The following is a 16,493-nucleotide window of genomic DNA, read 5'->3' on the forward strand; positions in this document are numbered from 1 at the left end:
ACTTATAAATATTAAAAAAAACCAAAAAAAAACAACAACAACAACACATAAGTACAAAAATTACCATCCTGAATTTCTTTGCCATAGATTGACACCTCCTGATAATGATTTTCTCCAGAATCATTATAAATTTCACACTCTATGTCTGACCGTGCTGGAATTTCAACTACATACGGAAAAAGAGCAAAATGAACTTTCTTTGGTCTATTCCAGAGTTCATTGACTCCTTGTGCCGGCATAATCATTTTCCACAAAATTACATCCAGTTATAAAACATGCATGTAATCAAGTAAGCATATCTCAAGTCAAGTTACATCAATGCCAGAATTAAACCATATCACACTCACTTGTTAATCACAAAAACTATATTAATTCCATGTAAAACAATCCAGTTTAGATGTTTGACCATACATGTTTCAAATTCTCATTGATCTGCTCCAAAACTTGTCATGCATATTTATCTACCAATCAAAATATTTAACATTTCACCATAACACATTTTTGTACCATTAAACAATAAAAAACAGCATCGATTCTCTCAGCCATTTCAGTCTTTTACTGAAAAATTCTGGGTTTAAGTTGTTCAGAATTGATTTTCCTTAATTATCCAATAAATGCCAGCAAAACACCAAGAAACAATAAAATTGTTTATACATCAAAATCCAGAAAAACAATCAAATCCAAGAGGATGGTTAAAGTATAGTGACCAGAAATCCAATATAAATACCAAACTTTCCCATATTTGTCCATTTTAAGCATAAATCACTCATTATTAAAATTCCATGTTGATCAAACAACAATTTCAGAAGTTTAATAGATTAAATCAATTGGTGTTTTGATCCAATTGTGAGGTTAAACAGATGTCCTGATCAACAATTACTCCTACGGCTAATTACACAAACACTTTGTCAACTGATTATCACGATTATGTGATTACAGGATTAACCTTTTATCTGATGGTCAATGGAAAGGTCAAGGAAACGTTCAAATAAAAACAACACAAATTATAACTTATTGACACTTTTGGCAATCCCTTCGACTGGGTAAATATCTTGCTCTACAAATACAGGTGGCTATAATTATGAATAGCAAGTTGACTAAAACACCCCTGAAGGACTACCCTCTTTTTAACTTATACTGTCTTTAAAGGAATAACTGTCGGTGTAAAAATATCCCAACTGACATGTTAACTATCCATGTTGTGTAACCATGCTGACAAAAGTCATCACTTTATTACATAAATCTGTTTGAAGTTTGACATTTCATAACATGATTAAACTGACCATACAAACTTTCCTTTAAGTGGAATTTCCTTTCTGACAGAATCTTACATTGAAAATTTTATCCTAAACACTAAAGAGGTAGTAGCCATTTCATTTTACAAACTTTAATAGATTAATACATTGATCCCCATACAAAATAATCTCCATATGATATATCACCATCATATTCTATGTCACCTTCAATAGAAGGCTGAGAAATTTTACATCCAAATACAGCAACCTATTTAATTGGCAAACTCCTACTTCACATAAAATATTTAACTACTTTCTGAAGCCATTCAAATAGCTAACATTGCAACAATGTTGCAATTTAAACCTCATGATAAAAGTCTTAAGCTGTGAATCACTGGTTAATCCCTTCAGAGTACAATAGATGTCAATACTGTACCAACATATACTAATGGTCAGTAGGTAGATAACTGGACAATACAAAAACTAAGGACCAAATCACTATGTGATATCACCAGAGTTCTTAGGTTTAACCTGAACTAATATGAATCAGCACAGGTAAACTGTTACATTACTTTTGACTTATTACCTTGTTAATATAAAATCAACTTCTCGTTAACTGCCCATCATTTGTACCTGTAAATAGCCCCTTAATGGCAGGTGAATTATTTTGAGTCAAAAAACCTCCTACAATGTGTGCAATTTTTCTCTTTTGTAAGGTAATTTTTCACATGACCTCACTGTGCTATGAGAAAATTATTTTCCCAATTATATATTTTCAAACAACTTACAATTCTCCCTGATCAATAAGGACAAAACATTTACCCTTAGAATTTTAACAATTTTTGAATAACTCATTATAAATATAGAAAATAAGAGAACCTTTCTCATAAGATTTCATCAAAATGTACTGAAAACTGAAGGAACATCTACCAGTATATAGGTCATAACTTTACAAAAAAGTTAGAAATTGACAACTATACACTGCCATAAGTGACATTTGAGAACAACATCTTGAAAGATCTCCATTGAATTCTGGACTTCTGTCCAACAGTAACCCACATTAGAAATGATATTACTTCAGACTATGGGAAAGTTAATAAAGTATTGAAGGGCAATGTCTTGCATGTCGTCAGCCATATACATATATATTAAATCATAAATCAGGATTTATTCACTAATATCTCAAAGAAAACTGTTACATATCAATTACTCTGCCAAGATCAGAGATTTGTATGAAAGAGACGACCATTATATTACTCCTGATCCTTAAATAGATAAACCATATTGATTTACTATAATCTTCTATTTAGGTAATACAGACTTATTAGTGACTACCATAAACACTGGGTCATCAACTAGAAAAACATAGAACTTTGATAAATGAACTGGTTTCAAGACAACGGAAGCAAATAAACCCTAAAAACTGGAAAATTCTATCTTTTTATTTTGTAATTTACAGAGCAGGTACATTTTCCCACAGGTTATCAAAGTCATTTCTTAAGGGTCATAATTACAATTTGGAAAATATTACTTAGACTGGCTGTAACCACACCAATTGCAGAAATAAAGGAAAAACTTTATGACAAAATTGTTCCACATTGATACATTTCAATCTGCATTTTTTCAATGAAAATCAACTCTGAACTTTAAAAAGCTCTATGTCACAATCAAAATACATTAACTTAGTTACATCACTCAGGATTAGACAACCATCAAATCCATCCAAAAATTAACAAAACATCTTAGATTTAATAATGTAAACCATTCTAACATTGGGTACAAACCATGCCATGACCATTCCCTGATCACATGCATCCATATCCTTTCATCACCTTAAGCCATGCAATTGAACAATTATCAACCATTAATTCAGCAAGAAGTGTACCCTAAAGATAGGCAAATCTAGAAACAAAAATAAGTAAAGGCCCATGCTTAACCTCATACCATTTAATCCTATATAAAAAAAATCTGTGGTAAAAACAAAAATGTTGATTTTATTAGTGACCAAACTTTCATTTTTCATGCCTCAGGCACCATTCTCAAAACAAGTTAAAATTCCTTACGCAGTGAGTTATACGTTGAGTTATAAGATGACATATGATTTGGAGTTGTTCTCCCTGTAACTGATGATGTTGGGGTCATACGTCCTGAGATTGAAGACGTTGGGGTCATTCGGCCAGAGATTTGAGATGTTGGTGTCATGCGACCAGACATTGACACCGGAGTTGTCCTTCCTGATGTTGTATTTGTACGTCGATTACGGGGTGTTGTAGCATATGGATTGTTTAAATCTGCTGCACTGTTGGAGCGCCCAATTCTACGCCCATATAAATCGTAAAGAGGTTTGTCAAGGTCTGAAAGTTATCACCAGACATAAAACAAACATATTAACAGAAATAAATGTTATAAAAGGAAGAAAAAGAAAATTAAATTGTACATGTATAAAATTAATAAATTTTAATAGAGTCATAAGGTAAAAGGATACAGAAAAGCAGCTCTCAGCAATGATTGAACAGAAAAAAAACATATCATTATTACCTGTCTACTTCAGTTCAAACATTTGCAAAATTTTAGATGCAGCAAAACATTATCACATTTTTAAGATGCCAAGACTTTCAACCAATTCTGCATGCATTAATTTGACAAATTTCCTTCATTTAAAAAAAAAAAAAAAAACTGATGTGTTTTTTATCTGCCAATCAATGCTTAGCTTCATGCTAAGAAAGGGTAAAAGTTGAAGAGAAAGGAATACATTAGTATGTGAAAGGCTATAGGCCAAACCACAGCAATAGCTGGTATGGATGTAAAAGCACTCAACTGATAGCATGTCACATGGGAGTCATGTGATCACCTTACCTTTAGGAGTGTCATCCAAATCTGGACGTGAAAGTGAAAGAAGAAAGTCAACAGAGTACATGCAAACACAAGCACAAAGGATAAATAAAATGCAGACAATTCAGTGGAAGGGGTTTTTGTCAAAAAATGGGAAATCTAGACCTATGATGTAAATATAATTTGGGTTAGGGACATAACAATTATCTTTCCAACTCAAATTCTTTCATGCAAATAGTCAAGTATAAGATTAACAGTAGTACTTTACTTATCACTATGGAAATATATTGATCAATACAAAAATGTGTTCAACTGATCAAGTCTCTCACGAAGGAGATTTTATACAAAGGTGCTTGTCAGTAAATTTGTTTTCTGTTCTTCAAATCATTTAAAGGTTGATATACTTCTATTATGTATACACATATTGACCCTCCTGAAAGGTAGAATAATCCTGAACCAGGTAGTATACACCTATTGACCCTCCTGCAAGGTAGAATTATCCTGAACCAGGTAGTTCCTTTTCCCACAGATAAGATATGATGCACACATTCATACTACCAGGTGCCTATTGCACTGTTAATTAATTCATATGAAACAATTGAAATGATCAACCTTATTAATAATATTTCTAGAGCTCAAAGCTTTGAAGCATACTAGTTAGGTACCAATTCACTATTGTTAGTTCTCAAAACTTCTGATTCTATTCTACCATTATCTGTATAAATCATAGACTTATGTGGTATACTTCCATAAACAGACACCATGTAATTGGACTTATTCAGAAATTCAATTTCAATCCCCATCTTCTTCAAGATTTGCATCATCTAAAGGTATATGTGTAACTGGAAATCAAATTACTTTACTTCCATTACAATACTATATAAAATATAAATGAGATCTTAACAACGATGAAATAAAAATCAACATTTTTATACAAATATCTTCATCGCCATTTGAAATGAGATAATTTTAAAGCATTGGTCAATCAAAGACTACACTAAGATAAATGGTGTCTGTTTTCAGAAACTTTAAATTTTCATGCTAGTATGGACTATAATTTGATCACTGCCACATGCAAATTTGTCTTTGATACCACCATTTTTTAAAAATAAATAAACCTGTTTACCATTTGTTAAAATCAGTACTTTAAAAATTCATTAATTTGAAGACTTACAGCATTGTACAGTTATAATATTATAGAACTCACCACATTAAAATTTAAGCCAATTTTCATCTTGGATTAATAACCAAATATTGATTTAAAAAAAAAATGAATATACACATTAAGCATTAAATGTAATTGTGTTTTACCTGCTCCACCTGTATCACTGCTGGCAGAACTAAACTTTGAATGTTTCTTCTTTCCTATTCTCCTGTAATCAATAAACAGAACATATCCTGGTTATCTCCCTTCACTTCTCATTCAACAAGTCTCGAACATTGAATTCAGAAATATTTTCTTAAGAAAAAAGACATCTCCTCTAAATAAAATATCATTTCTTGAGGGAAAATAAATAGCCATAGTACTTCAATTTCTGTTGGTTTTTCTAAAACATTAAAAACAAATTACCATAGAATTCTGTGAAGGAATGCAATTAATTGCCATTACAGTGCATTTTGTTATATTTCTATTTCAGACCATGTTAAAAAAAAATTTGGAAGATGAACTCTGAAATAAATCAAATAACAGGTTTAGATACATTACAAAATTTTGACGACTTTTTACTAATAGGGCAATAGCCTGCTTACCCTAGGGTACTTGAGTCAAATCCTCTGTCAGTACTGTGTGATCGAGGTCGTGAGGTCAACCCTTCGGCACTATTTAATGAGTTATTGCTTGAGGATCCACTGAGTTCACCTCTAATTTGTTTTTGTTTGGCTGGCTCCAAGGAATTTAACAAAGCATCAGCCTGATCTTTAAAATGGTCAGCAAATCCCCAAAAGGCTCTGAAAATAACGAAGCAGAATTTATATATTTAATCACATATTTAAACCCTATATTTCCTGATTCATATAATTAAAGGTACCAAAACTTGGAAGAAAAAGTCAAAGCTATCACCATCATTACATATTTCATTAACTTACTTTTTAGAAAATGCCCTAGCTTAAAGTGAGATCATTCATTAGTAACTTAATTTCTAGAGAATGCCCTCACCTCAGCGAGAGAGATGATACATTACAAACCTACTTTCTAGAGAATGCCCTCACCTCAGCGAGAGAGATGATACATTTCAAACTTACTTTCTAGAGAATGCCCTAGCTTCACTATCAGCATCATTAATTCCTTTCTTTAAGGCATCTTGAAGATTGGCAATCTGTTTTTCTAATACATGTGTTGACCATGTGTGTAAAATTTGGTTTAAAAATTCACAGGAAGTCCTGAAATAAAGACATCTTCAACTACTTTTTTTAATTAAAGTACATTCTAATTCAAATGAAGTCTAAGTTAAAAAATTTTAAAAACCCATGATGACGAATGCGACTGTGCCATTATTTATACATGCACAATTTTTTTGTGGTCGCATAAAAACCCAAGGCATTTCCAATAACATACACACTAAGACCTCTGAGCAATAATACAGATTTAATTTGCAATTTCATCACCTTTGAAAGTTTTTTATTTTTTTTTTCTAACAGCTTATGACATTACCTAGAGCTTTGTGTGAAACCTGCAATCTGTTCCTTTTACACATACAAATTTCTTTGTATGAGTAAAGCACTGAAAGCACAGTCCATGTGTTTCAAGAAATTAAAATTTTCAAAAATTCTTATCTCATGTGGATAGCAAAAAATAAAGACAGAGAATAGATACAGCATTACTTACCGTCTAATGGTACTGGATTTAGATGTCATCCCTGATGTGATGAATGGTATTAATCTATGGGAATGAGTGTACTGAAAATAAAAAAAAAACATCACTGGCATTGATAGGTTATCACCAGAAAGATTGTTTTGACCACAAGGTCATCACTTCTCAATATAAATATTACACACACAGCTGAGTAGCAGAAATTTCTCACTTAACGTTTTAGACTTTGATATAGATGCATGATTCAAAGCATCCATTCCAAAAAAAAGGTGCAAACTTTCATTCATTGGATAAGGATCAAGATCAGGAAAAAAAACCCACAAAAAACATGTGATCAGCAGAGTTTTTTTAATACCAGGAATTAACAAGTAAGACAACCAGTTGGAAGTTACAATTATGTACTTACTTTAACATTACGATAAATATTATACCTATATAATGAACTGTATTGAGACAATGCCTGACTTACCTGTATAATGAATCCTATTGAGACAATGCCTGACTTACCTGTATAATGAATCGTATTCAGACAATGCCTGACTTACCTGTATAATGAATGTATTGACCCAATGCCTGACTTACCTGTACAGTGAAACTTCTCCCAAACAGCCACCACTGGGACAAAAAAAAAATGGCCAGTTTATGGGGGTGGCCGGTTTTGTGAAAAATAGCAATGAATTCTAACAGCTGTTTCCTTTAATGTCTTCTATAACCCTACATATTGTCAGTTTGTTGGTCGAGACATGTTTAATGCCGATTAAAAACTTTTGGCCTTTTATTACATTTCCAAGCTTGCATCATTTGTAAATGATTTGATTTTACAAATGGTACTGCCGACAAAATAATGTTCAGGGTTTTGAAAGAATATGTATTAAAGATCAAAGGGCTTTTGATGGTAATTAATCATTTGTATTGTTTTCCTAAATTACCCATCAACAAAGTCTAATAGTTTCACCCCTGTGTTGTTTTGCCTTGGGTTCAGGTCACATTAATTAACAGTTAAAAGATCATAAAGATCGTACTATTAAATGACCCCGGTTGCCTGACATGTGTACACACCAATTAACAGCCAAAATGTAATGTCTGGATTAATACTTCTTGTTTAAATTACTGTGCCCTTCAATTATCATCTGTCCACTGATGAAATGCAAACCTGTCAGTGAATGAATTATTAATTACTTAAATTATGTAATCATTTACAATTTTGTTGACACATTTATTACAGGTGAACAATAACCGGGCGGCCGTAATTGAGAGGTTGTTTTCATTTAAAAGACGTAGCTAAAACTCTGAAAATTGGCTGATGTACAGCTTTAGGGAGCGGCCAGTCTATTGAAGACAAAACACACAGGTTTTAAGGTATATCAGCAGGGACTTTTGAAATGGCCAGTTTGAAGGGAAGACCGGTTTTCTGAGGGTCTGGTTTGGAATGGTTTCACTATATAATGAACCGTATTGAGACAATGCCTGACTTACCTGTATAATGAATCCTGTTGAGACAATGCCCGACTTACCTGTATAATGAATCCTGTTAAGACAATGCTTGACTTACCTGTATAATGAATCCTGTTGAGACAATGCCTGACTTACCTGTATAATGAATCCTGTTGAGACAATGCCTGACTTACCTGTATAATGAATCCTGTTGAGACAATGCCTGACTTACCTGTATAATGAATCCTGTTGAGACAATGCCTGATTTACTTGTATCATAAATCCTGTTGAGACAATGCCTGACTTACCTGTAAAATGAATCGTATGGATACAATGCCTGATGTAGCCATAACTTTAGCACTGTTTGGTATCAAGTTGATCAGATGGTTCATTTGAGATTCAGCGAAGTGATCAAATTTACTCCCCAACTGTTGAGACATATACCTGAAAATTAACAATGTCTTTCATTACAAGCAGAATAAACTTGAAATACATATTTACTATAGAACAAACTTTAATATTAGAACTGCACCTAGTCACCCAGGATTGACTTGTCAAAAATTCTGCTATACAAAGACTTTATGTTTCACGCTATACCTGCATTTCATGACATTTACATAAACTCCTTCATGAAAACGACAACATTCCATCCTACCATTTTATTTACTTTGATTATTGATCAAAAGACCTTCCTAAAATCCAAAATTTTGGTAATGTGATAATTCATGATAATTATAAAAGATGTTCTCAGTTTGGAATGTTTCAATATGCACAGCAAATTGTGAATTTCTGATCTCAATATAACATTAAAAGTACTTACGCTATGGTAATACAAGCTTCTCTGCAAATCTGAGAGCGAAGATCACGGGTACAAACTGCAAATGCAGGTTCAAGACTCCGTAACAAATGGTAGAACTCATCATACTGATACCCTCCTTGTACTATCACAGACCGTATTTGTTTTATCTGTTAAAGAAAAACATTCAATAATAAGTATATTATTGGAAACTTACCAAAATAATATCATCTATTACATTTAGTTTCATGGGTAAAAGAACTTTTTTTTAAAACTTTAAACTTTCTATATCTGATTTTCTCTACCATTAATATCTATTATAGAAATGCAACAGAAATGTCATAAATTATTTGAAATTTTTGCAAGAATCCTTAATTAATGTGGAAAAAAATTCAAGGCAAAAAAATTACAAGTTTCAATCAATTTTACATAACACATCTGATGTAACAATCCTGTATGCTAATCTGAAGCAAGAAACTGTTAATTTGGTGCAAATGAGAACCAATACTTTCTATAAGAAATTATTATAAACTTTATAAGGGCTATAAATATAAAGATAGTTCTTACAGCTTCATTTCTTTTCTCCCAATCCTTTTTATCATCAGAGAGAATTTCTTTGTTTTTATTCATTACATCTGTTAGGTCCCGTACAGAAAATATCTATAAAACAACGTCATAATAAATCTATTAACTAAAATATCACTGTAATCATCAGATGGAGATAATAAATCTTAAACAGTGATGTTACATATTAATATGAAGTTGCACGTCGTACTAGGTATACTCCCACTTGTACAGGAATTTGATACCAGAGAGCCCAAAATGGCTAACAACACAAGCCCCATCTATATAAAGTCACACACCAAATTTGAAATAAATCCATCCATTGAAAGCCAAGATGACAGCAACAAAATTAGTATGGATGTATAGGGTGATTCTAATATATCGTCCACTGGTGAAGTGGAGTTATAATAAATACTTCTCAATATCAGTTCCTCAACTTTATCCTTTGTTTTATGTTACTTTTCCAGTTAAAATCTAATAGAATCTTCAATATAAAGTAACAATCACTTCTATCACAGTGTGGGAAACCACCGCTCGCCAGCTTGCCAAATACGAGTAGATGTGTAATTTGGTGAGTTCTCATTAGCTTACACTCGTCAATTTGGCGACCATCATTTGATTGGCGAGTTCCAAGGAAAGTTAACTAGCCAACCGGTTATTTAGTAAAACATCCGTTAACATCATAGTATTACATTAAAAATATGTTCCCTACATTTTAAGAAGTTTAGCTTGAATATGTTAAGTGAATTTTGGCATGATATGCACAATTTTATTGACTTGTAAAGCATTGTTTACGATCTGCCATTTTAATTTCCGGTAAACGGTTCCGATCTCATATTAGTATTCAAATGAGATTATCTGGGTATTTTATAAAATGTTACCTTGCAAATTCGTTGTTTATTGTCAAAATAAAAATGAACAAGAAGCAAATGATGAATCTGTTGTAATATAATTTTATTTTTAAAATATGAGTTCAGAAATGGAGTACTTATTTTAATACTGTAAAGTACATGAAAAAATTCAATAGGAGGGAATATTTGAAAATGGAAAAGTTTTTGATAAATTTAAAAACAAATAAAAAGATAGTTGAAGAAAGAAAAGGAAAGGCAGAAGATAGTCAAATCCAAGAGAAAACAGATGGTAGTAGAGAAAAAACAAAAAAATGTGAAGAGCATAGACATTTTTTGAATGAATGGAAATAATTTGGCTAGTTGAATTTATATCTGGCTAGCAAGATCAATATTCCATTAGCCAGAATGGCAAGTTGGGAAAAAAATGGTTTCCCACACTGCTACCACATGGTTTTAAGGCAGTTTAGAGATTGATGTTCTATAAATGCTATAAAAATGCATGTAAAGTGGACTTATTACAGCTAATTATCAATTTAAATTTGTTTTTGGTTGTAAAGAGAATTTCCTTTTTAATTTTATAATTAATAGTGCTGATAAAAATAGAACCTTAATCTACAAGCAGCTGATTCCTACAATCAACAGTTAAACTTTAATAATTTTCAGGTAATGCTGAAAAATTTAAATGCTTAACTTCCAACATTGTAGTGATATGAGTCAGTTATTAACCACATGTTGAGTAGAATAAGGTTAATAAAAGGAATTACAGAGAATAAAACGAGACTTTCTTGTCAACCTTGTGAAATAGTTACCTGTACTTAAGGAACATCTTCAAATGATTTAATGAAGGTCTCCTCATCCACTGCACCTGAGCCTGAAGACACTGAAATAAAAACACAAAAGCTTTATTACTGTTTAACAAACAAATCTAGAATATTGCATCAAAAGGTGATATACATGTATTAGCTTCCATCATGGTTGTTGCTATTAGTTTCACTTGTCTCTTTTCAATGGGCTAAATCACAGCGAAGCTTGTTTGAATTTTGAATAATGAAATTCTGTGTAAACCAGACAACAATCAGTTTTATTGCATTCAGAACCTTTGTAAATCGAACTCTTATCTTACTAAACATTCCTTTAGTCTGGAAAGGGTTTAGTTTAGACAGGTCTAACAGTATACCATTTTGAATTATTTCAAGTGAAGCTATGAATCAGTATTAGAACTTAAAGTTAACAGATAAAATGTTATCAAATTCATTTCAGGAAGTCTAGAACTTTGTAATAAAACTGATGATAAGACAACAGCAAGTGTGAAGGATTCCATGCACCACCCTCTAAAACTACCACTAGGGGGAGGAAAACAGGAAGAAGATTCCGAATTACTAACTATGGTAAAATTGATCAAAAAAAATCATGATTTAAAATTTTCTTTAAAATTTGAGAATCGCTGATCTGCTCATATCTAAAAAGAACATCTTTATGTCAATTACTTCTTAAAACAAGAACATTATAAATTTACTTACATACTAAATAGTACCAATTATTAATCAATATTAATGAATAGTCAATAAAATTATTATTTTAATTATAGCAAAACTTCCCGATGTAATCTATCAACTACTTGGACAAAATAGACAGTAAACACATGGTAAAGGTGACCAAACACAGAGAGACAGGTGCACACATAGTTACCTGGTCCAGAAATGGAACGACGACGTTGGAGTGAGCTCCCTTTAATGAAACATGTTGTTAGTAATATGAGAAGCTGTTAGGTGCTTTAATGAGAAATGATAAGGAAGTCATGAAACTGCCTAATGTTTCTACCATGGATCTACCAATGGGATAAAGCCAAACACAACTATGCTATGCATTTTATTAAATAATTTTATGAGCATTACATGTATCAATTGTTTATTTAAAAAAAAAAAATAAGGATTCCTCATTTGAATTCATAAATTTTAAAATGTGTAGCAGGTACTATGTTAAACAGGAACCAACTTACTCTTAGAACTTCAAATTTAATTCACAGACAAAGACCATCTACAATAATAATAACAGTATGTTCCTCCATACCTGAAGAAGACTTTGCAGGGAGACTACTCTTTCTGAATGTTGAACTAGAACCAGAAGTTGATGAATTAACACGTTTGGCCTGAAGTACTTTGGTAGAAGTTGGACGGGCAAAATCTGTTTCATCATCACCACCTCGACTACTTGGAGCTAAAAATAGAAAGGAAATACTATCAACCATTTAAAAACAAAGACATATTCAATCAATAAAATAGTTTTATACACTACTGCTCACTCAATTGAATTTTTCAAGTTTTAAAGTTATTTAAGACAAAATCAACGAGCCTATTATTTTACACTAGACTGGAGCCATGTCATGTCATTCTTGCAGACAGTGAATCTTATTTTATACTAGACTGGAGCCATGTCATGTCATTCATGCAGACAGTGAATCTTTAAACTGTTAAGTTTACACTTATGTTACACATCTCTCGTGTAATAAGACCATTTATTTGTTAGAGAAAAAAGCAACAGAAATTGTACAGAGGGTTGAGGGACCAGGTTCTCATTTACGCCACCCTCTTTTTGGGCTAATGCTACTATGTTCCTCTTCAAAATACATGTAGAAGATGAACTATGCAACAGTACTTATTGGTCTGATTTTGCTTATTATTTCTTAATTTGGAACAAATTACCCTGATTAAATAATAAAATTAGATAGTAGTTTTCAGACTTGATTTTGTAGATTGATTCATTGATTTTATCTTGTGATTTTAACATTAGTTTATACCCTTGAATTATTCTTTTTTCATTTAATTTTTCATTGATTTACTTTCGAAATAGAACATTTAATTATTTTATATGATTACTTTTATAAAATATCGTTTATAAAATGATATTAGTAATATCATTTAATATTGCTGCTCGGGTGTTTAACCCCAACAATCAATCAATCATTCGAGATGTTGTAGTTTTTTTTTTCGTTTTGATCTTCAAGACCTAAGGTGGAAATTTGGTTCGGTCCTGGGACTTTTCCGGTCCTTATTCGTAGGGCGATTGAAAGTCGACATCGAACCTCAGGATATACTAGCAATACATAGAATTCCAGGAAAAGACAATGACAATAGACCTGTCTTTGTTAAGATGAGAAATACCGAAGTCATGGTGAAAGTAATGGGAGCTAAAAAAGGACTTCAGAAGGGAGTTCAATTCCATGATGATGTAACTCTAAAGAACTTGGGACTGATGACAAGACTAGAGAACACTGAAAAATTCGAAAATGTATGATTTTATAACTGCAGTGTTTACGCTAAGACTGAAGAAGGGAGAGGAAAAAGATATGACTTGTTAGACAATATTGAGGAGAAGTTGAGAAAAGTTTAAAACTTTATAAAAAATTAATTCTAACTATGTGTTTAATCAAATGTAAGTAATGTTTTTTGGGTTTTTTTTTTAAATATATTATCTTTTTAGTTACTTTATATTAGAAAGTGAAATGTTTAAATGCCTTTAGGATAAGTCATTAACTATTCAATATTTCTATTTAAATTAACTTAAATTAACACCAGCTTTACAGATGAATTTAAAATAACAGGTGAATGGTTATTGTCAAAGAAAGTAATTTATGTTAATACATTTATGATAAAAAAAAATTGCTATTATTATCTTCTATATTTTAAGAATCAACTGATATGTGATAAAGCCACATTTATTTGTGGAGGTCTAAGTCAAAGGGAGATAATCATATCGATAACTGTTTTCTTAATTTTTTTTCAACAACCAATATCAGTGTTTCCTTCTGTTCAATTTATTTTCTTATTTTAATGAGAAATGGTCTTTACCTCATGGTCAAGGGTTGAATGGTTGAATTAAAGAAAAATGAAAACAACGCTTTTAATTCTTCATCCAAGAAGTGAAATGCCTACATAAGTAAATAAACTGAGTCGATATAACAAACAGTCATATGGTAGAGTTGTGCGAGTTACCATATGTGACCATCTTTTGTGAGTTTATGATTTTTTAGTGTGTGTGTTAATATGTGTGTTTGTCTTTGTAAGTTATATGTTTGGGTTTTTTGTTAACATATAATACTGTAGAAAATGCTTTTGCAAATGTGTGTACTTTGTTACCTATAATCTATAAATATGGGTGATAATTTTACAATTTTATCTATGACTGTTAGGGGTATAATGTCAATCCCTAAAAAGAGAATAGATATTTTTAACTGGGTTAAAAGCAAAAATGCATCTATATCTTGTTTACAAGAGACACATAGCACTAGTGAAGTTGAAAAATTATGGGGAGATGAATGGGGAGATAATTGTTATTATAGTCGCTGTAATGGTCTCAGTATCGTATTAATTTTCCCATAGACTTCTATAGTGAAGTGCATAATTTTAGGATTTTTTAAAAAATATGTAAATTGATTCAATAAAACTTTCACTTATGTAGCATTTCTAAGGACATGTGAAAAAATAATTTCCCGCAAAGAAAATAGGGTGAGTCCACGAAGATCGGACAGAAAAGTAGTCTCGAACTATAAATAGCCATTTTCCCTACTTTCACTTTCGTTTTGCACTCACCAAACCAACCTTTTCAGTGGAACATTTTTATGATATTATGTTAGATTTTCTTTTAAAAAAAGTTCTTCATTTTACAGTGTGATGTTTGCTCTATTTTATAAGTCATTGTTCATATCTTTTGACAAAATATTAGTTTGTAGAGTGGCAAAAAGAAAATGCACTATATTTTTATAGCATCCATGTTTTGACGTACACCTGCTCAGGGATATGCAATACGATACTGGTACCTAATAGTGGATGTGCTGGTATTTGTCTCTTATTTAAATAGGGTCTTGATTTTAAAGTACATAAATCTGTAATTGATAGTAATGGTCGGCTTTTATTACTTGATATTAGTTTATATGACCAACATACAACACTTGTTTGTTTATATGGTTATAATATAGATAAGCCTGACTTTTTTGTTGAAATTCATCAAAACATATTGTCAATAATGAATACTTCAATCATTGTATGCGTTGATTGGAATACTGCCCAATATTATAGCTTAGATACTTATAATTTACTTCATAACAGAAATCCTAATTCTAATTCGAAGGAAAAGATAGAAGAGTTGTCTGAATCTCTTGAATTGATTGACCCATGGAGAACTTGTTATTTTGATGAAAAAGTTCACTTGGCGGCAAAACACGCGGCAAAACACATCCTATAAAGCAAAGTAGACTTGATTATTTTTTAATAAGTGAGGATATTTTTGCTTTGATGAAAAATACAAAAATAATACCAGGTTATCGAAAAGATCATTCTGCCATTTGTTTCACCTTCTCTGCAAGTCTTTCAAAAAGGGGTAGAGGGTATTGGAAATTTAATTCTCAATTACTGAATATGTTCAATTAGTAAAGTCTTGTATAACTGATACGGTATCAGAATATTATGTCTGGAAATATTGATGACTACCTTACTGTGAAGCTTAATTGTAATGACCAATCATTTTTTGAAGTTTTAAAAATGAAGATAAGGAGTTCTTCAATATCTTACAGTATATCAAAATCAAAAAAAAAAAAAAAAAAAGAAAAATTGGAGCACAATCAAATTGAGAGAGATATTTTTAATTTAGAAAATATGAATTCTAACCCCTCGGAGCAAACTAGCACGTTGTTGAACAATAAACGAGAGAAAAAGGGAAAAGATGGTGGATGGGTTATTACTTAGATCAAAGAGCCACTTGGCACGAGCATGGAGAGAAATGTTCACAATACTTTTGCAAATTAGAAAAGAAAAATTGTGTTAAAATCTATTTCAGAGATTATCAATGATAATGGAGAGCTGATAACTGATCAGAATGAAATTTTGAAACAGCAGCGAAACTTTTATAAAACTTTGTATCAAAAGAAAAATATAAATGCTAAGGATGAAACATTTTTTAATCACAATGTCAAACTC

The 16,493-nt window shown here is 31.5% G+C and overlaps 1 protein-coding gene across 2 annotated transcripts in view; it reads right to left on the bottom strand.

Moving 5' to 3' along the window:
* Positions 1-12,733, bottom strand: part of LOC148610884 (CLIP-associating protein 2-like) — a 35,113-nt gene extending 22,380 nt beyond the window's left edge. Inside the window, exons 1-11 of one of the 2 annotated variants that reach the window (XM_088590737.1) lie at positions 12,592-12,733; positions 11,331-11,401; positions 9,674-9,766; positions 9,131-9,276; positions 8,619-8,754; positions 6,892-6,962; positions 6,309-6,446; positions 5,817-6,014; positions 5,379-5,440; positions 4,092-4,112; positions 3,299-3,589 (exon numbers count right to left, since the gene is read on the bottom strand). In XM_088590737.1, the coding sequence (XP_088446863.1) occupies positions 3,299-3,589; positions 4,092-4,112; positions 5,379-5,440; positions 5,817-6,014; positions 6,309-6,446; positions 6,892-6,962; positions 8,619-8,754; positions 9,131-9,276; positions 9,674-9,736 (1,126 nt within the window). In that variant the 5' untranslated portion in view covers positions 9,737-9,766; positions 11,331-11,401; positions 12,592-12,733. Of the gene's footprint in view, positions 1-3,298; positions 3,590-4,091; positions 4,113-5,378; positions 5,441-5,816; positions 6,015-6,308; positions 6,447-6,891; positions 6,963-8,618; positions 8,755-9,130; positions 9,277-9,673; positions 9,767-11,330; positions 11,402-12,520 lie in introns of both variants that reach the window. The other variant, XM_088590738.1, reaches the window with a different exon arrangement.
* Positions 12,734-16,493: the final 3,760 nt, after the last annotated feature.

This window comes from Perna viridis, chromosome 7 (assembly GCF_037379345.1).
Source record: "Perna viridis isolate PV_CMFRI_1.1 ecotype Kerala chromosome 7, ASM3737934v1, whole genome shotgun sequence".
Taxonomy (NCBI): Eukaryota; Metazoa; Mollusca; class Bivalvia; order Mytilida; family Mytilidae; genus Perna; species Perna viridis.